Genomic DNA, 25,152 nt, shown 5'->3' on the forward strand with positions numbered 1-25,152 from the left:
AAACAAATCCTAAAATAACTAGTAAACAGCAAAATGACAGTTGATAGTTACGTGGCTATATATTTGTTGAGACTATGAATAAAAATATTCAATACAATGATATAATAATACTAACATTATATAGTACTTTAAGGTATCCTTTCTCATATTTGACTCTTCCTTCGTCTTTCATTTACTCTCTCCTCCCCCCATCCCCAATCAATTAATCAACAAATTTAAGTGTTTTAAGTACTCTGTGCCAGGTACTCTGCTAGGCAATGATGATTCAAAAATAAAAATAAAAATCTATGCCTTCCAGGAAGTTACGATACTCCTTATGCTACTGTTTTGATACAAGCAAAATAACATAGAGCCACTTATTTTTGGAAGGAAGGAAAGAAGGAAGGAAGGAAAAAGAAAAAAGGAAGGAATGAAAGAAGGAAAGGAAGGAAGGAGGGAAGGAAGGGAGAGAGGGAAGGAGGAAGAGAAGGAGGAAAAAGAGGAAAAGGGGTGAGAAGAAGAGAGAAAAGGAAGGAGGGAAGAAAGGAGGAAGAAAAGGATGAAGAGACGAAGGTATGTTCTTTCTAGCTCTTCATTATATCCTTAACCCTTAAATGGTTATTCTTAAAATAGTTACATCTCTATCCTATGTGCTTTTAAACTCTTCCTTCATATGTTCATATGACTTCATATGAAGTCAAGTAAGTCATATTAAACTAAATGGTAAAAATTGTAAAGCAATCTGAAATATAGAATGCCAATGATTTGGCCTATGATTACTAAAAACTTAGGAAAAAAGTTAAGATTGGTAGCTAATGATGTTATCATTGAGGCAGACATCTGGTGATCTTATAGCTTATGGTTTCAAGACTAAGAATTGATCCAGGGGCAGCTAGGTGGCACAGTGGATAGAACACTGGCCCTGGAGTCAGGAGGACCTGAGTCTGAGTTCAAATCCGGCCTCAGACACTTAATACTGAATATCTGCTGTGTGACCCTGGGTAAGTCACTTAACCCTGATTGCCTTGTAAAAAAAAAAAAAAGAATTGATCCAAATCACTGGAAATGAAAGATTATTACATAATGTCAAAGACAGACCATCCAACTGCTATTGGTGATGACTGGCATTCCCCACCTCCAATATGGTATATATTAGATGGGAAAAAAGGCTCTGGTACTTCTCTATTAGTTTATACTTATATGGATCAATTCTGCCATAAAGCACAAGTGTCAACCCTTTGATATTTCTTTATGTATTTTTTCAAATGCCGTGATTTAAAGATAAAACCCCTGCTAGCAACATATATGGAGGCATAAGGAGATTTCTTGCAATAACTCGTTTCTGCTGGCACATTGATTTGTTAACAAAATGAACTGGAAAGTAGGCCTTCCTTCGGAAGCCCCTTTTGTGTTTTCTTAAACTTTAAAAAAGCTCAATCTTTTTTTTTCTACAAAGAAAAATTTTGCTCAGTCAAATGGGAACTGGTGTTTGAGTCACAAAAATACTTATTATGGCTCAGATTTGATATTGCCTCCCATTTCCCGGAAGCACTAGAACCAAATGGGGAACAATTTTATACGTTACTACCTTTTTAAACTGATGCTTTAAAATGCTAGCACTAAGATTATTCGTTGGGAAGAACTGCTCTGGGGCTTTGTCTCCTTTGAAGGCTTATGGGCTTCACATTAAACTGTAAACCATAACTGGATGTTGGGCAAATTTTCTCATACTTGAGATTGAATAATATTTAAAACCTACTTGTGATGTGAAGCATCTAGCACAAGGTTTAAATTGTCTCTGAATTGCCATTAAAACTGGCAGTTACAAGTAACTTTTTATATCCTCTGCTTCAGCAGATCAGTCCCACCTTTTGGGTACCTTTAAGACTAAAATACTGGACAGTAGTTTGGAGGAAATTAGATGTCAACCAATGCGTCACACATTATGCAAAGATAAGCCTCAAATGGATATATGACTTAGATATTTAAAATGACATAAGGAACAAATTAGAGAAATATGGAAAAAATATTTCTCAGATCTATGGGCAGAAGGAAAATTCATGACCAAGTAAGGTAAAGGATTAAAAGGAGTTAAAACAGATAATTTTGATTACCTAAAATGAAATTTTTTTGCCCAAACAAATCCAATACTAAGATTAAAAGAGAAATAATTAACTGGGGGAAAAATCTTTGCAGCAAATTGATAAAGGTTTCACTTCCAAGATATACAAGTAATTAATTCAAATGTATAAGAATAAAAGGCATTCCCCAGTTGATAAATGGTCTAAGAACATGAACAGGTAATTCTCAAGGGAAGAGACTAAGGCAAATGAAAATTAAAATAACTCTGAGATGCTACCTCACTCAAAAATGGCCCAGAAAGGGGCAAAGTTGACCAAAAAAAGGAAAATGATAAGTTTTGGAGGAACTATAGGGAAACAGGCATGTTGGTACACTGTTAGTGGTATTCACACCTGTGAATAGGTGCAACCATTCTAAAAAGCAATTTGGAATTATTCAGAAAGAGTTACTAAACAGTGCATGCCCTTTGACCCAGCTATGCCATAGTGGCCTATTCCTAAAAGATATCAAAGAAAAAGGAAAAAAGTCCTATAGGTACAAAAACACTTATAAGAGTCTTTTTTGTAGTGGCAAAATAACAACTGGAAATTAAAGGGATGCCCATCAAATGAGGCTTGGCTAAATAAATTGTGGTATATGAATATGACGAAATTCTACTGTTCTAAAAGAAATGAAGAAAAAAAATGGTATCATGGAGACAAGGAAAAACTTATATGAAATGATGCAGAATGAAGTAAGCAGAACTATGATGATTTATATCATAATATTGATATTATAAAAATTAACATAAACTGATGAAGAATGAAATAAGCAAAACCAAAAGAAAAATTTACATGACAATAGTTATTTGTAAAGACAAACAACTTTGAAAGCTGTAAGAACTATGATCAATGAAATGACTATCCATGAATACAGAGAACACATGATGAAACATATTACTTCCTGACTGACAGGTGATGGATTTAAGGGGCAGAAGACATGTAGGTTTTTGTATACAGCCAAAGAAGGATTTTGTTTTGCTTGACTAAGCATATTTGTTACAAGGGATTTGCTTTTCTTTTTCTTTTCTTCTTGTCAGTGGAGTCAGTGGAGTGAGGGGTGGGGAAGAGATTTCTTTTTAGTTTTTAAAAAAATCTTTAAAAATAGAGAGGTGGGGGGAGGAGGCTCCAGGTATGGATTGATGCATGTTCTTTTATGTAAGGCTATTGTTATATTGTTAGTTTTGCATTTGTAGTTAGTACAAGAGGACTCTCATGGGGTGATATAATCTGATAATGTTTGCAATGTAAAAAAAAAATCAATAAAACTTTTTTTTAAAAGAAGAGCTATCCTAAGGTGCTCTCTTCTGAAACTTCTTCCAAAGATTCCATTATTCTAGTCAGCCCCCTAAGTCTAGTTTGCTTATATAAAGACACCCTAATGAGACAATTTCTGTAATAATCACCTACTAGCTGGAAAATATCTGGTACTATTTTAATTATGTTTTTATTGATTTTTATGTAACAATGCAGGGCATAATCTTATTAAAAGCACAGCAGGGCTATCATGTCAATTGTTTTTATAGGACCCTAATATTATCCAATCACAAAATAAAGCAATTGACACTTGGGAAATATATAGCAACCTTCAAAATATTTATAAGCAAAAAAAACTACTCTATCTCTTAACTACAAGCAAGTCTCCTTACATTAGGAGATCTTAACCTTTTTTATTCAGACCTTTTGGCAGTTAGATGAAGTCTAACTTTTTAGTACAATAGTCACCTTTTTAGTACAATATTTTTAAAAACAAAATAAAAGACAGGGGATTATAAAGAAAATCAATTGTATTGAAATACAAATGTAATTTTTTCCCATCCAAGTTCATAGACCTCCTGAAATCTACTCACAACTCCCTTGGGGGCCAATGTACCACAAATTAAGAACCCATATTAGATCTATTGATTACCTTGCCCAAAGAAATACATTCAGATTCAAAATTACAAGCCAAAAGAAGCCTTTTTCATTTTATAAGGTTTTGCATTTAGATTGTTTTCCAGATGTCTAGTGCCCTTGTCTTAGGGGAGGAAATTAATATTCCTGTCCAATTAAATTTCCCAGCAAGTAGAAATATAAGATATGTAAGGAGACACCTAGCCTCTAGTACCTCTAATCCTGGGATGGCACTACTTTGGGAATAAATACCCCTTTGTTAGACATTTTCTTTCCCGTGATTTTTTTTCTGTGTTTTCTGACTCTATTGAAGAAAATTAAAAAATCTTCATACTTTTACTTAAAAGTAAACAAAAGCAGACACATAATCCACTAATAGCAAATATTTCCTTTCATAAGTTCTCACTTTCTAAGTCAAATTCTAAACAATGGAACTTTCATTTTTCCCTTCTCCAATCAATGGAATTCCTTTTTACCCTTGCCACCTCTCTTACATATATATGCAGATGGCCCCACAGGCACACTTACCTGGATCCCAATCAGAATGCCTTTTTGTGGTATCTTAAATCCCGTGGAAAGCATTGCCTTCAGGAAAGCTGTATGAATACTTTCACCAAAGCAAGCAACCTGTTTGAGAAAAAGAGGAGATGATTAATATAACTTAACAATCTAAGATAATGTGCAGCAATAGCAGGGGAGAGACCACGAGGGGATTTGCTCAGGGAATCCCCATCAACCTTCCAGTGGACCTGTAACTTTGTCAGTGTAGACAAATTTTGGTAAGAAAACTACTTTTACCAATACAGATCAACAACTTTTTTGCAACTTACAGTATTAGAGAATTGTATGAGGCATAAGAGTTTAAGTGAAAAAAAAATTTTAAATAAATAAAAAATAAAATTTTTTAAAAATTTAAAACACAAACAAACAAAAAAAAAAGAGTTTAAGTGACAGGGTCAAATAGTCAGCAAAACATGTCCAAAACAGGACATGAAGCAAGGTTTTCTTGATTCTAATGTCTTTTTGATACATTCTATGCCATGCTGCCTATGATATGAAGTATTATAATACAATATAATATATGACATAACATAACATAATATAATATGAAACAACATATAGAGAACCTCCCATTTCATACCTCTTAAAAGAAATAATCAATGAGAAGGAATAACATTTGGATTAGCCATATGTCTCTTTTATTTAGCTTAGGTTGCCTATGATTTCAGGGTTATGAAATGCAAATCCAGACACAACCAGGACCAAAGTATCTTATATTTTTAATTAAGCAATAACAAATGAATAATCACTTATTTCTTTACTCAACAGTACACCAGAAGTAAAGACTGCTTTGTACAAGTGATTTATTTAGTCACAAATCATAGCCTCTGATTCACTCTGTAAGTATGTGGTCTGTGATCAAACATTAATATGATGATATAAAAATAACAGTATTATTATCTCCCCATGACATAATGCACAGATAAAGTAGCAATATAATTTCTGGTTAATTAGGTAAACAACATTAATATTTCTTAAGGAAAATTCTTCAGATGAAGTCAATTATAGAATATTCCATTGAAGTGGAAAAGGAATTTGAGTTTTGTTTTTGTTTTTGTTTTTATTTTTAGGTGAATATGAGTCAAAATATCCTATTGCCAGTCCTGAATAACATAGAATTTCCTAAAACTAAACCCAAACTAGCATAAAAGTATACATTAGCGATGGATACATAAATCTCTTCTTAGGTAACATTTCATATGTGCTACCTCCAAGATGTACTACATTGTAATTAAAAGCAAAAGGGACATTGTAAAGAACAAACATGATTCTGCACAAAATGGCAATTGGTCAGCTGTGCCCTTTATCGTCGTCAGTGGTTTATCGACATTACTAAAGAATCCTGGAATCTAAATTTGTATTTTAAGCAAAACATTCCTCAAAACCAATGGCACATCTTCTAAACTAAAACACTCTCTGCCACTCGTATATGCAAACTTTCACTCAGCAATGAGCATCTTAACTAGACAAATGCTTAGGGACTCTTAAACTTTTGCTTAGGCTTTTGCATAAGCCCAATTCCAACGACTTCAACAAAATCAGCAATTGAACAAATACTTGCAAATTGTCTATGATGTATAAGACATTTTGCTTGAGATAAGATACAAAGATTGAAAGAAACATAGTTCCTGTATTCGAGGACAGATCCATGTACATGTGTAAGTATGATACAAAGTAGGATGAGATAATGTCAAAGGAGGAATCTAGAAAAGATGCTCTACATAAAAGAAGGAAGAGATCACTTTGAAATTGGAGGATCAGGCCTTGGCTCATAAATAAGATAGCACTGAATCCAGAGCTTGAAGGAAGAAGAGGATCATAACAGGAAGGGATATAGAGGAATCTGGTTCCAGAGTAACAAACAGCCTACAGGAACACACAGAAGCAAGAAAGGACAGGGCAAGACCAGGTAATAGCTAGTAGCACAGTTTTACTTTAACATAGAGTGTATGAAAGCAAATAGAGAGAAATAAGATTGGAAAAGCAGGTTGAAGACAGATTGGACAGGGTCTCACAAGCCAGAACAAGGAGTCTGCATTTCATCCCTCAGGCAATGAGAAAACCACTCAAGGCTTTTGTACGGGAAAGTGACATGGTCAGACAATAAGAAAATTATTTTGACAATAGCGTGAAGGATGAATTGGAGAGAAGGGATACTGAAACCAAGGATATCTGTTAGGAATATATTTCAATAGCTGAGGCAGGAGGTAGGTAATGAAGACTGAATGAGGGGGAATGCCATTGCACATAAAGTAGAGGATATGGATAAAAATATACTGCCACAGTAGATTAGATGTGGGATTTCAGGGAAGCCAAAGACAACTGCAAGGTTTTAAGCTTGATTGACTGGGAGAATGGTGGTAACACCAATAGAGATAAAGAATTGAGGAGAATGGGAAAGTTTACAAGGAAAGATGATAAGTTTAGTTTTGAACAGGGTCAATTTGATGTGCAAGTACAACATCTAGGTGGAGATGTCCAACAGACACTTGAAAATGCAGAGCTAGGGTTCAGGGAAGAAATCAATTTGGAAATAATATGTATAGTAATAATTCTTCTACTAGGAGTGAATGGGATCATCAAAAAATGTAGAGAGAAAAGAGAAGATAGGACCCATAGCAGTGAGAAGAAATTGAATTATCAAAGCAATCAGACATAAAGGAAGAGGGAATATAAAGAAGCGAGTGGTCAACAGTATCAAATTCTGGAGAAAAGACAATTAGAATGGAGGACTGGAAAAAAAGTCATTTGTGTATGGCAGTTAAGAGGTGGTTAGTTACTTGGGAAAGGACAATTTTGGAGGAGTAGTGGAGAGAGAGGTAAATCAGAGGTAACAGAGAAGTGAGCAGGTGGGGAGATTGCGGGTGCAATATGTGTAAACTATTTTTTTTAAAAGTCTACTAGTGATAGGGAGGGAAGGTGTGGAGAATAAACTAAGGAAGTAGAAGACAAAAGGGAAGTTTTTTATAGGATAGGGAAGGCCAGAAAATATTCATAGGAAAGGGACACACAGAGACATGCAGAGACAGAAATAGAGACAGAGATAGCAAGGAGAGTAAGAAAGAAAGAGTAAGAACAGATAAGAGAGGAAAAAAATAGGAGAGAGAAAATTTAAGAAAAGGAAGGCGAGAAAGAGGGAATGTGAAGGAATGGTCAGTAAAACAAAGTCCTAGCAGAGATGGGAGAAGATACGGTCAAGGGTAAAAATGGAGAGTTTAACCTTGACAAAGAGATCTCATTTTCAGAGGCCAAAGGAAAAGATGGAAAAATGGTTGCAGATGTAGTAAGGTTTTGAAGTATAAATTAGAACAGATAAAGAAGCCCACAACATATGGTTTCAATGAATGAGGTCATCTGTGGCATTAAGAACTGAAGTTGGAGGTTTGAAAAGAGAAAAGATTCCAGACTGGAGCTTGCAAGGAACTTCATCAGTAAAGCAGAAATAAGAAGTCTAGATCAATGGTCAGATTTCCCAGAAGGATTAGTACTGACATGCACCTTACCATTAAGGAAAGTAAAATGCAGCTTCTTCACCAAGGGCAGAGGTTGATTCAATTCCAAACAAGACATGCGTGCACTGAAAATGTCTCTTTAAAGAATAATTGAGCTTTCACTAAGCAAGACTTATTCTTATTTTAGCTGTGAGACAGAACTTCTGACATCTTACTTTATGATACTTGTGAACATAGATCTTTCTAACTCATAAGAATGATCTCTTTTATGAATAAAATATTCTCCACTTCCATCTGCAAAAATTGGCTTCATTTCTAACCCTTTCATTTTCTCATCAGCTCCAGAAATGTATGTCTGGGGGGAGAAAAGACATGAGGGTATTTTCTTTGACCATTAAACTCTGAAAACACTCCACAGAAAACAGCACTAATGGAAAACAGATCTTTCAACGCATTGAAAACTGGACTGATTGAATACAGACCTACTACTGTATTACCCCAAATACCAAGCTTAACCTGAAGAGCTCCTTCTTATACGTAATGGAAATATGGAATGATATCATTAATTTTAAAGTTCAGTTTTCCCAGCCTATTAGTCTTCAGCAAAAATTAGATTGCATTTGGGGAAATGATTATAAAATGTAGCAAAGGGGCTAAAGCAATGACCCTCAGTTCCACCTTACACAACTAGACTAACCATCTGTCTTTCCCCTACTGTCTCTATTTCATTGATTTCCTGCTTTATATCTTATTTGTAACTATGCGGCCATAAAAATATCATGTATTTGATACAATTATCATTTTTCCTTTAGCAAATGTTTCATTCACATAAAGGGTAAATACCCAGACTCCACAATTTGATGTTACCACTTTGACATGCAGTGATGAGAATTTGAAGTTTGCAGCTAGTATGTATGTCAAAGGCTAGGTGATTCATAAAATATACTGACACTGACATGTAGATAACTTTCCAGAATATGACAGCTTTTTCCAAAAAAAAAAAAACAACCATATTTTACACTCACAAAAAAACTCCCCCACCACGAAAAAAAAAAACAAAAAACAAAAAACAAAAAGAAAGAAAAAGAAAAACCCTCCAAAAGAGTCCCAATACAAGTGAAGGGGGACATCCAGTGGTCAGTCCCACTACATTGCCTTTTCAGATAAATCCTCCTGGGACTTATTTGTACATGGATTCTTCTAATCTGTTTTTTAGGCTTCTGTACATATTAACATACTACGCTCAATTTATGTAGTTGAATATCCCTATTGTTAAATTCCTAATACTGTTAAGATTAATGTATTAGTGCAAAGGTAGCAAAAGTCTTTAGGACCTTATAATAAAGGTCTATGAGCTTTCCTGGATAGCTTATAATAAATACTTATAAAAATAAAATTTCATTGTGGTATCTAGAAGTGAATTAGAAATAGTATATTATCACATTGAAAAATAAGAGGTAAGAGAAAGAACTTGGTCAAGCAAGTATGGGAATTAACCTTAAAGGACTTTAAGAGTTATTCTGATTGCAAACAGTTTTTATGTTCTCTTATTTTCTTTATTAAACACATTACCAGATCATAAGCTCATGTCTTTTAAATCTGGTTTATTAATAATGACATTAATGATGTTAATGATTATAACGATGATGATGATGTTGGTGGTGATAATGAAAATGATAATAGTAAGTCTAAACATCATTAACTAAGTACCTCTCCAGTGGAAGCCATCTCACATCGCAGAATAGGGTCTGCATCTCTCAATCGGGGCCAGGAGAACATTGGGGCCTAATGAAAAATTAGGAAAGAGAAAGATAAGAAAGATAAAAGGAAAACTAGTCATCTCTCACAAATTTTATTTAGGATGTAGTAGACACATCAGCATCTCACTGGGGAAGGCTACTGACTTGAAAGATTGCTATAAAATTCAGTTCCAAGAATTTCCTGCATTCTTAGCCAAAAAAATATGGGTTAAATGATCACAAATTCTTTCAGTAATAGGGCCCCTGTGACCAGTCCATGCCAAGGTTTCTAATCTAGCCTACACAGAAATTTCTCCCAAACAGTGATTTAACACAAAGTCTACCAGGCATCAAACTCCCAAGACAAAGAGTTCAAACATATTTTTTTTTTCTTAGTAGGGCTTTTAAACATTCATCTCCACGTTCTGATGATTTGGACTTGAAACAGGCAACCTTGCCAGAAATGGCTGTCTGTGAGCTGACTTCTTAAACATTAAACAGTTGCTGACACCTCTTTAAAAACTTTGGAAAACATTCTATTTACAAATATTTCTGCCAAGAAGTTTCGTGTGATATGAAAAGATAAGAGATTCTTTTTTACTTTATCAGTGAAATTTACTTTGAAATCAAATATTTATTTCTCATTTATGCCTATGTATACTGCCTATTTTTATCTTAAACTTAGCATGTAACTGATCATGAGAAAGCACCAAATCCAGGAACAATTTATTTTATTAATTCCACTTCCAATTACAGATCACTGGATATACCTCAGGGAACTCATTTAATATTTCCTAAGTTCAGTTACCTCAACTTCAGAATGGAAATGCCACTAGTAAGCACCCACCCATCTCACTAGGTTGCTGCTTTAGCAACTGCTAATGAGTAATTAGGAGATATTTTAAGTACATAATTGTAATAACAAAAACTTGCATTTCTAGAGCATTTTAAAGTTTACTACCTGCATTAATGTGTTATTAAATGCTAAATGATGACTAAGAAGTGAAAAGGAAAGGAAGGGCTCTTTTCAGAAATAATAGTCATTTCTATTAATGGTCAAATAGATGCAGACATAGATGTTGACCAACAGATAACACATACACATGTTAAGTATGTGTGTATTTGTCCAGATCTCTTATTGAACTGGTATAGAACTCCTAATGAAGATGCTCCCTTGACCAATACAGCACTTGTTCTATAATTTGTAATTTTGGAGAGTCATGTAGGATAATTAAATATTAAATGGCTTTCCCAGGTTCATATAAATAATAAGTGTTAGAAGCAGGAGCTGAACCCTAATTGTCCTCTCTCCACGGCTCTCTACCCGATATGAGTGTAGATGGAAAATATATATATATATACACATAGATGTTTATATTATATATGTAATTTCACATTTCCTTATCTGTCATGAGCCACAATTATCCTGTCTTATCCATAATCCTTACATAATCTTATCCATAATGCACACATACACCCATATATATACGTGTACATATGCATATATAGTATACACAGCAGGGAGAATGCAAAGTTATAAAATTCAAAAATCGCATTCTCAAGTAACAAAGGCTATTTCAGGATTAAATCATTGTTCCTTCCCCAAAGAAATTTCACAATTTACTATTCATTGACAGACACAATAATTGAAGGGCTTTGTAACATTATTTGTAAGAAGAATATGCATCTTCCCCTGAAATATGAATAGTAAAACAGTGATGGTCTTTCTCTACTTATTATTGAAAGATTTCAACTGTCACTCTCAAGTATTTTATAACTTCTATAGTTATTCTGAAAGGAATTTCTCCTTCTAGCTCTTCCTGCTAGATTTTGTTGGTTTTAGTAATATACGTATGCTGATAATTTATATGGATTTATCCTATATCCTAAAACTTTCTTGAAGTTTTTAGGGATTTCAATTACTTTTGAGTTGACTCAAGGATTCTCTAATTGCACCATTACATTATCCACAACAACCAATAATTCTGTTTCCTCTTTGCATGCTTATTCCCTAGATTTCTATTTCTTGTATTATTGATATATTTGACATTTCTAGCACTATGAATAGTAGTAGTGATAATGGACAGCATTACTTTATCCTAGATCTTAATGGAAAGACCTCAGGTTTTTCTCTTACATATAATATTTGCTCTTGGATTTAGATGAATATTATTTGCTATATTAAGGAATGATTTCTGGAGTTTTTAATACAAATGAGCATAGGATTTTGTCAAAGGCCTTTTCAGCAACCTTTAATATAAATATATGGTTTTTATCATGTATATTATTAACAAGATTTATTATATTTATATTAATGTTGAACTATTCCTACATTCTTGGTATAAACACAATATGGTCATAGTGTATAACTTTCCTGATGTGTAATCATAGCCTATTTGCTAATATTTTATTTAAAAATTTTATATCAATATTTATTAGGTAAATCTGATATTTTATTAACGAGTTTTCTTTGCCTGTTTTGTCTCTCCTTGTTTTAGATATTAAGACCAACAATTATATTGTAGAAAGATATCAGAAAGGTGCTTTTTCCTCTTATTTTTGCAGACAGCACATAAATATATACATATATATATATATATACACACATATACACACACACAAACACACACACTTATGGAATTAATTGTCCCTTAAATATTTGATAGGATTTATATGTGAATCTATCCAGTCCCAGAATTTTTTAAAGTATATTTATGGCTTGTTTAACTTATTTTTTTCTGACATTGGGCTATTTAAATATTGTTAACTGGGTATGCTATATTTTTGTAGCTATTCATCTATTTCCTCTGAGATACCAGTTTTGTTAGCACACAATGGATAAAACTGTTTAATAATTCCTTTATTTTCCTAAATTGTGGTGAGTTCTCCTTTTTTTCATTTTTGATATGAAAATTTTGGTTCTCCTCTCTTTTTAAATTAATTTAACTAAATGTGTATTTTATTGTTTATTAAAAGCTTGTTGCTTTACTTATCAATTCAGTGGTATTTTGCTTTTGCTTTTATTAATTTCTTTTTTAGTTTTCATAATTTCTACTTTGTTATTTAGTTAGGGATTTATGGTTTGTTGTTCAAGTTTTAATTATATGCCTAATTAATGTGTTCTTTCTCTATTTTATTGGTGAAAGCATGTAGAGATATAAATTTCCCCCTCAGAAATGCTTTAGTTGTATCCCACAATGTATTGTATTGGTATGTTGTCATTTGGTATGTTGCCATTACAGTTGTTGTTGTTTTTGTTTTTGTGAAATTTTCCATTTTTCCTATAATTATTTGATTCATCAGTTTTTTAATTATTTTATTTAGCCTCCGATTACATTTTAATTCTCTTTAAGGGCTATTAGTGATGCTGCATTAACAATTTCTTGGTGTCCAATTTCTATACATACCTTCCACCATGAAAACACAAGCATAAAAATCTTTGATTCACATATGTAAATTTTTGATTATAGGATAAGACATTGCATTGGACTGACAATTCCCATCCTACATTGTGAATGACCAATATTATCATCTAGTTCTTTCTTGACAACTGGGTCACTATGAGAATGTAGCACTCTACCTGTTTTATAGAAGGAATAAATGGCTCAAATAACCTTATAATAAGAATGGTCTAAACAGACTCTTAATCTGCCATCTTTATCTATTAGGTCTCCTTTGAGATCAACTTTATCTTCAGTGACAAATTTCTTCTGTTCATTTGCCTGGCATTACTAGTTAGCCAATTAGCATTTAGTAACTACCTACTATGTGCCAGGTACTATGTTAAGTACTAGGGCTACGAAGAAAGGCAGGAAATTGTCCCTACCTTTAAAGAGCTCATAGACTAATGAGAGAAACAATATGCAAACATCTATTTACAAACAAGATATAGACAGGATTAATTGGGGGTAGTCACAGTGGAAAGGCACTAAGATTAAGGAGGAATGGGACAGATTTCTTACAGAAGATGGGACTTTAATATATACATATGTGTGTGTATGGATATATACACGCATATATACACACATATATACACATATGCATATATGTGTATACATATATGAATATATATTTATATGTGTGTGCACAAATACATATGTATTATATATGTATCTTAAATTTACCTTAATAGCAACATAGTCAGCAGGAATTATGGGGTTATTTAATGTAGGAAGATGTGTCTCATCAATGTTTTCTCCAATCATCACTTTCGTGGCCACATCAATGAAGTCTACTCCAAGAGTCTTGGACACAAAGGGGAATGATCGGGAAGCTCTCAAGTTACATTCTATCACCTGGAGATAAAGATTAAATTGAATGAGGTGATGAAAAAGGTAAGAACCACTCTGTATAGTAGTACACATCATTCATCACATAAGATATAGTATGAAATGCCTGGGATCCCCAAATTTTAATATAGTCTAAATTAATGAAGGCTAACCTAGTTCCTATATCATATTTCTTTAAATGGCATTGAAACTATTCCTGTTTTTTCCTTGTAACTCAGTAGCACACCAATATGTCTGCTGACAGACAGCAATTTTATAAACCTGTTATACCCTCAATTTACCACATTGTATGGACAGAGATCATACTTTCCTTACAAGTAACTCAGTGTGCTTAACAAAGCCATGAATGACATATCAATGGCACAGAGCATATGATATCAAACAAGGCAGGTATTATGTGCTCAGCACCAGCCCACACACAGAGAAAAATAACTGTAGTAATCTCAGTGACTCTCTGGTTGGTATTCACAAAGAAATAGAATATCTGTGGCACCTGAGCTGATCTGACCTAAAACTGCATTTATGAGTAGTGTCTTCTCAAACAACAATAACAATCTTACCAGGACATCATTTCCTCTCACAAGAAACTGTACATTAAATGGTCCAGAGATGGAAAAGGCCTTTGCAATTTTTCTGGTGGCATCCTTTACCTAGGGTGAAGAGATAAAATAATGCCATAATGACATCATTGTATACATATATAGCATTGTATACATATATAGTATTAATAAAGCAAGTTAAATAAAGCATATTTCCTTAACCTTTTAATTTCTACAATTTCCAACTTCCTGACAAGTCTTATCTATGATCCTTTTGTGTTATCGATAAAAATTAGGCACTATGGCCAGTGGGAAAAAATATGTAATTTATCCATTATTACCTTTCCTCAATCACATAGGCAGCTGTTTTTTCTAGATTCACTCTGATGGCTAGCTGAGGACTTTTCAGACTAGTGATTCCAGCAACAGAAGATATGGACCAAACTCCTTCACAAAAGTTAAAATTTCACCTGCTGAGAAGTGTAGGTCCTGAAATTACATGGTACTGAAAAGAGGCAGGACAGCTTTCTTTTATGTTGCATCCCTGAGACAGACAATCGCCTTGTCCCAGACAGGAGTTAAACTAAGATAGGTGGATTAGGGTGGGAAGGAGGCTGCATTCCTCAGTAAGAAGGCCCTAAGAGTCACATACATGTTGTGTGAATCTAGCTAAAAATCAGAGGTAGCCATGCCAGAAGAGCGAACTGATGAAAGGAGTCATGGGCTCTTCACATGTTACCTTTTAGAGAGCAGTGCACCAATTTAATGAGAAGATGAAACAAACAGGGACCTGTGGATCACTTTCAGGGACTGAGCTCTGAGAGATTTGGAAAATTAGTTAGAATTCTTGGGATCATTATCCTGAAGCTGGGGCATACTTGAAATAGGTGTGTTTTATGTAGTGCCATTGTTGTCTTGAGCTATTTCCTCAATCTAATATTTCCAAAAGTCATGTGACTTTCATCAAAACAAAACATTTTAGAATGGAAGACAAAGAAAGCAGGATTTTCTGAAATACTACACTAAGCAAACTAGATATTACAACTGAAAGCTAATACCAAATGTATATCAGCTGTGAGAAATGCCTTATAAATCTAAATTATAGTTTGAAAATATTAATGTATAATTGTATGTTACATATTGAATCTGAGTATTCATCCTTGGGAAGGATTTTAAGACATCTAATAAAATTGAATTTATCTTTAAAAGGGAGGAAAATAACTAGTTTTTTTTTCTTTGAAATGTCTTAAGAAATAAATGATCTTGAGAAATAAATTTGCTGCAATGCATTCTACAGTAGTGTCCACAAGTTATTTTTTTAAAAGAGGTAGTCCTCAGTTAAATTATGTACAACATTTGGAGTATTTATGAAAAACATGGGCAAGAATTTTCACAATAAGAAGGGTATAGACTCTACAATTGTCCAGCAGAGGGAATACCTACAATGATTAAAGCATAATATCAATATGTTTTACATCACTACACATTCTGTAAAAATATATTGATATCTTTGCATTTGGTTTAAATCCTTGCATCATTGTATAATAATTATAACCTTTTCAATGGCTCCTTGACTGATGGTTTGTGTTGGCAGCATTAGAGTGGCATCTCCTGAATGGACCCCTGCATCTTCCACATGTTCAGAGATGGCATGGGAAATAACCTACAAAAAAAAAAGAGAGGGAGATAGGAAAAAAATTGGTTAATCCCCAGTTCTAATAAGGAGAATACCTGCCCCAAAACAATGAATTGATCATTTTGGTGACTCCCTCACTGAACACAACAATGGTGGATATATAGAGTCATCATATGACTAATTGAGAAGTATGTTTTCTTACTAGAGTGTGTACGTTATACAGAACCATAAATCTTAGTGGCTAGTACTCACTTCTGCTAAGTAATATGGAAATAACTTACACTATGAAAAGAATTCTGGAATTTCTCTCTAGGGACACATTAGTCCCTTCTATCATTCTACAACCAAGTAGTTAACCTTGTTAACTACTTACACACAATACTCCATCTCCCATCTTTATGCTGGTTGCTCCTTCTTCACCTCTACCTTTTAGAATCTCTGATTTGGGCCAAGATTCATTTCAAAGGCTACTTCAAGGAGGCCTTTTTCCTGTTGCCCTAGCTGCTCACAGTGTCTTTTCCTACCTTTCACCTACTCCAAATGTATTTGTATATACCTATTGACGTACTTGTTTACTCCTTTATTTGAATGTAAACTCCTTAAGGGCAGAGACTGTTTTCCCTTGTCACCACAGCACATAAATAAGCACTTAATAAATATCTGTTAGTTGATTGACTTTCAAGTTCTGCTTAATGAATTGAAAGACTTGGGAGAGAGATACTTTCAATCATTCTTTCAGTAAAGGTACTTACTTCAAAAGGAAAAAGGGGGAAAGTAAGGAAAAGATGACTGGGAGAAAGTGTTGAACAGTAGGACTGAGTTTTATGGGTGGTGGCTTATTTTTTTTAACTGAGAGGCAGTATGATTTAGTCATGGACAAAGTTACACAATTACTGGCTATGTATTGCCAATATATTGGTAAAATTTGTGGGGATGAGAGTTATGATGAAAACATGAAATGCTATATTCCACACTCAAAAGAAAGAAATGGAGTAAATGATATAGAAGAGTTACACTTTCTGTTAAGAAAGAATACACATTGTCATCCCAAATATGAGGACAGAAATAAAAAGCATTTGGAAGATAATGAAAGAGAAAGAGAAGCAACAATATTGTGGAAACTTGATTAGCCAGATACAGGACTGGAATGATATTTTCCAAATACATAAAACTACCAAGTAACAGAAGCAAAAATGTAGTAATAAAGGGGGAATTTTCAATGATTTGGACATCTGATGGAAGTCTCATTCTGCTCTCACTTTCAATGCAAGTTACCTCCTTCTCTGCAAGTCATAGTCCTGAAAATCAGCCTAGAGTCTTTAGAGAATAAGTGACTTGCCTAAGGTCACACAGCTAGTATGTATCAAAGGTTGAACTTGAACCCAGTTCCAACTGGCTCTTATTCTGTATAGACCCAAAAGGAATGATCAAGGGGTAGAAATGATAGGGAGACATCCCTATAGGACTAGGAGAAAATCTGCCAAAGCTAGAACAATAAACTAGAACTAACAAAAATTAAATTGAATCAAATGTCATGCACTTAAGCTCCCAAAACTAAATGTGCCAGTTCAGGACGGGGAAGATTTGGCTTAACAGAGGCATGATGTCCTATGGAAAAGTATATTACACTTTAAGTCAGAAAAGACCAAGGCTTGAATCCTGACATCAATATTCACTTTCGACCTCTGGCAAGTCCCCTCATCTCTCTTAATCTCGATTTCTTCATCCATAAAAACAGGATAATACTTACAATTATGAACTTCACAATTTTTTTGGAAGAAAATCAATTTGCAAATCTTTAAGTACCATATAATTGTAAATTGTTAACAGATTTCACAAGAAAAAAAGATTGTGAGGGCTTAGTTGATGGCAGCCTCAACATGTCAACAATATAATAGGCATTCCAATAAAGCTAATTTAATCTTGGAATGCACTAGTGGTATTATAGTGGTATCCAGAATAAGGGAGGTCAAAGTCCTAGTGTGTATGAATTGGTAAAACCACATATAGAATTTAATATGAGATTCTTTGTGACAAATTTTAAGAGGCTGATGATAAGCTAGAGCAAATAAATGAAACTAGCAAAGACGATGAAGAACCTAGAAACCATGACATACAGAGAACAGATTAAGCAAATGGCTATGTTCAGCCTGAAAACATAGACAATGAGGATAGGGAATACTTCATAGTAGTGTTCAAATACTTGAAAGGGTATATATGGCAGCAATTTTTAATTTGTTCCATGTAGGACCAAAGAGCAGAACTGGAACTAAAGGGTAGAAATAACAGGGGGAAAGACTTCAGTTTAATGCAGGAATGGATTTTCAAATAATTATAGCTCTTCAAAATTTGAATGGGGTGTTCTATGAGAGAGCAAACTCTTCATCACTGGAAGTGTTTAAGCAGAGACAGGATGGTCACTTGTTGAGGATATTATAAAAGGGATTCCCATATGGAAATAAAATGGCCTCACCTCCAAATGTATTTTTATTTTCTCAGATGAAACAACATGCTCTATTTTTATGCATTCTACAGAATTCTCATTTTTCTCCAAAGGTTGCATATAACTAGCAACAAACTTGAGTAGACAAAGATCTAATAAAATGTGGTAATTTTTATGTCATTATCTTCATCCACCCTACCATATCCATTCTTTGCTTTTGCTAACCCAATCAAAGGAAGGATCAGAGAAAGCTGCAGAGAAAAAAAAGCAGAGGCTTCAAATGTAAACATCAGAGCTGTTGGGTATATTTAGAGCCTCCACTGAAATATGAAAGGAAAACTACAGAAAAAGGAAATGAAGGAGGATATATTTTAAAAGAACTCTAACAACATGATGATAATTAATTCTGAAAATTTTCAAAGGAATTTCTAACAGGTAAAAAAATAGGAAATATGGCATCTGTGACATCAGCTGAAATGCCAATTAATTAGTATTTTAATTGTACTAAACTACTTGCCCAGTGAGTTTTAAAAATCTTTTTTCCTAAATCTATCCATAAATTCTAATGTTTGTAAGGTTTCAAAAAATTTGAGATTAAAAAGTAGGAGAGTGAGGGCAGGAGCGTAGAAGAGAAGGCTTGGGTTCTTACTCTTCCTTCTTTGCCAACAGCATCCATTTCCACTTCTCGAGCTCCCTCCACAAATTTTGTCAATACGACTGGATGTTCCTGTTACAAAAGCAAAACAGAAAATGAAATCTTGTAGCTGAAACTATGTAGAGTACCAAATGAGTGATGTAGCTTATGTGAATGCCAGTTGGGAGATTGTCAGGTAATACTTAATTTTAAATACTTTACAATAAACATCTTCTGCAAGAATATGAATATTTAAGGGTAGATAGTTATGCTAGAGACCTTTCTCCACTTTCTAGTGACTGGTGAACTAAAAATAATTCTAAAATTGCATAAAATCTGAAAAAATATACATTTTTAATACGGAAAACTTCCAGCTTCCATGTCCATCAAAATCCCATCACTTAATCTATTGTTCTTGGTTCAGCTTCTGTCTGTCTCCCAAACACAGAATCTTGGAGCTGGAAGGGACCTCAGCGACCATCTAATCCAGCCTGAATAAGAATCCTTTTTTTTTTTTTTTACAATAACCTCAATAAGTGATTATCCAGCCTTTACTTGAAGACATCTAGCAAGGAGAAACTTACTACCTCCCAAGGCTGCCCATTCTAATTTTAGATATATAACTCTTAAGATATTTTTCTATAAAAGTAGCCTAGATCTTCTGTCTTTGTAACTTCTACCCATTTGATCTCAGTCCCACCATCTGGGGTCAAAAAGAAGCTAAATCTCTTTTCCATATGACAGCCCTTCAAATACTAGAAGATAACTATCATGTTTCTCCTAAGTCTTTTCTTTATTAGGATAAATATTTCTAAGTCCTTTAACTTCGGATCTTTTTTTTTTTCAAATGAACTATTTAACCAAGCCAACTCTGCCTTGTACTTGTGAAATCAGTCTGGAAAAATAGGTTTACTTTTGATGGTGGAGATATTATTCTGAAATAGGAAAAAACTCACTAATCACTAGAATGAACATTCGAAATAGCCCTTAAAAACTGATAGGAGGTCTGTTCTCACTGCAAGGTAAACTGAGATGAGTGTTACAGATCCTTCAATAATCTGAGTATAAGCCTTGAGCAAGGAGGGTTACGGCACTTGGATTCCCGATTAAAGCAATGTGACTTATGTTAGTACCACAGAGAACTCATGTAGGTTGTGTTTGGTAGATAAAAGGCCACAAGTTTGGGTCCTTAGTACAGAGGCCCAGTGAAATCTAATGTTCTTAGTGACATGAAAGGTATCTAAATATGAGTAGTTTAGGAGAGTTTGGAAATAAAATGTTTATCTCTATCATTCTCTTCTCTTCAAACATGGAACATTATAAGAACTTGGGGTGAAAGGAACTTAAGGTGATAGAAAGAATGGACCTTCTCTTTCCCCAAACTTTGGATTTGCTAAAGCTGACCACTATAATAAATTCTACCTACCAGTTACCAGACTTCTAATCAGATCTGGATTGAAAATCCATAGTGTTTATTTTATTTTATATTCCTTCCTTTTCCTCAAACACCTAAAATCTCTACTACCAGAAAGTTCAATGAAGACAGTAACCACTGTACAGAAGAGGTGTCTGCCTTCATTTGTATGGAAACCGTTCATACCCTTCATTCCTCTTTGAAATGCCTCTGATTTCACTCTTCAGCTCCCTCCAAATTTCATTCACTTAACATCAAACTCTTCCCTGTGAATTTTTTTTTACCCCAACTAGCTTTTGAAAGCATTTAAAAGGAAAACACTACTTTCGTCTTCTACAGTACAAGGTCTATAGATCAATAACCCCACTGGGTAAATCTTAAGCAGATAGCACCAAGGTAATACCAGTGGGAAAAAGAAAAACAAGTAGGCTGCAGAGGAAGGCAGTTGAGCTACCAGAAAATGGTACAAAACTTTATTAATTTACAAATGGAGGAGGGCATCAAAAGAGAAAAAATCGATAAGCTGAGTGAGGGCATTTAGTATAAATCCACACTGCTGACAAAAGCAAAAGTACCCAGCCAGGTTTAAATTAAAATAAATTAATTACATTAAATTAAAAACCATAAAAGCTTTATTTTTTATTGAGTATCATGACTGAGATGGTTCAATGTAAGAAGCCCCAGTGCCCCTATTATTTGGCATCTAATCCATAAGTAGTTCAAGAACTCTTAACCAGCCATACACCTAGAGCTGCAAATAGGTAAATCTCTGTTTTGATTCTTTATGTGCTAAACTCCAGCCATCTACCCTGAGAGAACTACAAGAATCTAACCATAAATGCCTGTGGCTGAATCATCTCATTTGTACACAGAAGAGACTAGTGGTCAGAATAAACTTACCCGACAACATTATATTAAGAAAAAGAAAAGAAAAAAAAAGAAATTGGGCAATAATTAATGAGAGGGTAGGAAAGAGATAAAAGATGATACCTGTGAGACCCTAGTTGCCTCTGCTAGAAATTTCTTCATCTCATCCTCAGAGAATACTACATTCATGGCAGACCCACTGTGAAATGGAAAAAAAAAGCAGGTCAGTTTCTTTTTTGGCTTCAGAAGCAAAGCATGCAAGATGGGGACTACTTTGATTCTCAGAACATTTCAAAGCAACCTCTGTTGTTCCAATTTCTTGTTCCAGCCTGAGCTGCAAAAGAGGGTTCTTGTCTCCAAAGTGAGTCATTATTCTACTTACTCACTGAGATAATCAACCTCAGTAAAATACTAAGGGGAAAAAAAGACCTTACTGAAGAATAAAAAGGCAAGGCTCATGGCTCTCTGGTGTACCTACCCCAAGGCAGCCCTCTCTGATTCAGCTCTTTAAAGGGCAGAATGTGTCTACTTTATGTAGCAGGAGGTTTTGATTTTTTCAGCAGGATTAGAGGCAGGATGTAATGTACCCCAAACTTGGCTTCATCAGAGTTCATCACTGGTCTCAGATTTATTCTAAGGGTTGCCTGGGTATATTTACCATCAACACACTATCCAAAAGGATCACTTTATTAGCTCTTTAGGCCCATCAGTCACTATAATAATGTGAACAGAGTGCTATTTCTAAGGCAAAATTGAACCTTTTGACAAAATTTGTAAATATACAGTATTTGACTGGGATTTGTTCAACTATGTCCTTCCTTCTGGGTATTTGAAAGAGTACTGTCTGACAATGAGGAATTTACTCTAAAGTCAGAGGGTTTTGTGAAGTTTTTTGCTTGTTTGTAATAGGAAAAAAATGAATCTGAAGGAAAAACAAGGGAGAAAAGATGAGGAAAGGAAAAATGAATACAAGTGAAAAATCAGCTTTACTTTCTGCTTGTTTTAAAAGACAGCAAAAGAGACTTTCAACTTCCTTTCCTCCAGCTACTTTCCCAACTTATTCCAGATTTCTGCAGAAAGTGCTTCCAATTTCTTATTTTCTGGATAAACCTTCAGGTGGTATGGGGTGGGGGGTAGGTCATAAAAATAACACTATTAGCCTGTAAGAAAGTGAAGCAAACAAAAACCAGGTATGTGAGGAATAAATTGTGGCCAGAAGGGCAGATAAGAAACCATCAGCTTCTGCCATGTCTAAGTACTACATTCCTCACAAGGTAGGCATATCAATGGAAATGATACTTATGTGCTGTGATTGCATAATAAAAGGTGAAGGACACCTGCCCTACCCCCTCCCAAAAAAATAAAAGCAAAGATTCCTTTCCATTCTGTGTGTTCTACTACCATAAGTTTTTTAAAGTCTTGAATTTACTTAAAATAATACCTCAAAGAGGTAGTAGTATGAACCTATAGTTTATAGAAAATCTCATTTAAATAAAAATACATTTTCTACCTCATTTGAAATTTTTCATTATTTTTAAAGGACCCTGTCTAAGATTCCATTTACACTTGCAAATCGTGCCCAGCAAATTTTGTTTCTCTTATCCAATGTTCACTGAAGTAGTTCTTTACAAGTGTTAACATCTGAGGAGAGCAAGTGATAATTCACAACTTCTACATTAGTGAGTCAATCGACTTTCAAAGTTTAACTCTAAAAGATCTCCCTCAGAGCTTAAAAAATTCATCATTTCAAATAAAAGGTACCCTATGACCACGCTGACAATAGGGAAAGATTTGCTGTCACGTCTGACTGTTGGAAAATAGATGCTTGCAAGAGAAATTTCCTGTATTGCTGGGGTTTTTTTTTCTTTCCCTATTTCCTAGTGTAAAACTTTCCTCCCTCAGCATGGCAAGGACAAATTCTCAGTAATAATGTGAGATCCAGAAACCCCCAACTGCTTCATGTTATCTTTTCCCAAGGATTCACTGAATGGAAGAATGTAGGCCCTCAACCTGCCTGAGATGATTTGGGAGGTGCCCCACAAATATACAATTAATTAAGCTACAGGGCGTTAGCATGATTCATGGAGCACACAGCTTTCTCACTCTCTTTTCTATTCTCTGTAGCTGCTCTTTGGGATATTTCCTTTTTAAAGTGCACAACAAAACAAAATTCATACTGATGATACATTACCTCAAGACATAGGAAGGTCTCAGCAAGCAGGGGTAACCCACAGACTTTGCAAATTCAAGAGCTTCTTTCTAAAGGAGAGAAATGGCAATTCTTTCTATTAATAGCTAAAAATACATAGTATGGAACAATGCTGATTGATCAAATCATAGACAAATTCATCTCATTCATTCATGCAAAAAAGTACAATAAAAACTAAAAAGGGCTTAACCCCACAAAATCCTAGTTTGCACTCCTAAATGCCAAATCTAATTCAGTATGTGTTGTACTTTCACTGAAAGAGAACTTATAAAATTTCAATATAACCTTCGCTTTTTACAGATGAGAAAACTGTGGCCCAGGAATTTGCCTAAGGTCATATAGCCAATTTATTTGCATAGTTGGGACTCAGGTCACTTGTGTGAGAAACCAGTCTTTTCCACCACCCTTGGCAAAGTGTGCAAGTCAACAATTGCCACCGTTTCCTTATAGCTGTTTGGAAGGACAAAAGTGAAGAATATCCCACCTCTCTTCACTCAGCTATAACTGAACAATAGATCTCGGAAAAAAAACATTTCCAAGTAGGTAGGTCATGGATTGAGGAGACAGTCTTGTAATATGGATGGGGCAGGATGCTCTGAATTTAAAACAAGCTTCTTCCCAGAATGATCTCTCTTGATCTTCAGAACCGGCTGGGTTTGGGATTAAGAAGGAGTGGTTTTGCTTCTACCCTTCAAGAGGGTAGAGTAGAGTAGGCCTGGATTATAGCAAGAAGGAATATGACCTAATTCACTTGAGTAGAACTAGTAGGTGAAGATCTGTTCTGGGTACCCTTCTCTTGACCTCATTTTCATTATCTCTGTTGAACAAGACAGCAGAAGCGTGGCTCAACCTCACATCATTCTCTTCTTTTCTTAGCAGGCCAGGAGAACACTTTGCTCTTCCACCCAAGGGTTGAAGAAAGCAAGAGCTCTCTCTGTCTCTGATTCTGTCTCTTTCTTTCTCTGCCTCTCCCTGTCTATCTGTCTCTTTATCTCTATATATTTCTCTGTCTCTGTCCCTCTATCTCTCTGTATCTCTTTCCGTCATTCTGTCTCTGTCTATCTCTCTTTGGTAAACAATGGTCACTTCTGAGGCAACCTTACAGTAGGCCCTTTTGAGCGAGGGGCAGATTTCGATTGATAAACTGCCCTCTTTTCCTTTTTTCAGAAATAACTGTGTTTCTTAACTTCTTTTGTAGTTGTTACTGTTTCTACTTTCGTTAATCATCACTTTTTATGTATTGGTGTATTTGTGTTGAAGTAGGAATTTCCCCTGATTCAATGCCCCCATTAAATATGTCTCATTCTTAAGCAATATTGAGTTTTCTGGAAGTTATATTGGTCAATAAGATCCTAAGAATATTGTCCCTCAACAGAC

General features: G+C 34.6%; 1 protein-coding gene across 1 annotated transcript in view; it reads right to left on the minus strand.

The window, feature by feature from the left end:
- The window catches only part of CPS1 (carbamoyl-phosphate synthase 1), a 156,515-nt gene that overhangs the window by 11,873 nt on the left and 119,490 nt on the right, over positions 1-25,152 (minus strand). The window contains exons 28-35 of the mRNA XM_027873827.1: positions 23,758-23,825; positions 21,690-21,765; positions 19,301-19,378; positions 16,128-16,235; positions 14,594-14,683; positions 13,869-14,039; positions 9,716-9,790; positions 4,521-4,619 (exon numbers count right to left, since the gene is read on the minus strand). Of these exons, the coding sequence (XP_027729628.1) occupies positions 4,521-4,619; positions 9,716-9,790; positions 13,869-14,039; positions 14,594-14,683; positions 16,128-16,235; positions 19,301-19,378; positions 21,690-21,765; positions 23,758-23,825 (765 nt within the window). The remainder of the gene's footprint in view (positions 1-4,520; positions 4,620-9,715; positions 9,791-13,868; positions 14,040-14,593; positions 14,684-16,127; positions 16,236-19,300; positions 19,379-21,689; positions 21,766-23,757; positions 23,826-25,152) is intronic.

The sequence above is a fragment of the Vombatus ursinus genome, unplaced genomic scaffold (genome assembly GCF_900497805.2).
Source record: "Vombatus ursinus unplaced genomic scaffold, bare-nosed wombat genome assembly UNPS02014802.1, whole genome shotgun sequence".
NCBI lineage: Eukaryota > Metazoa > Chordata > Mammalia > Diprotodontia > Vombatidae > Vombatus > Vombatus ursinus.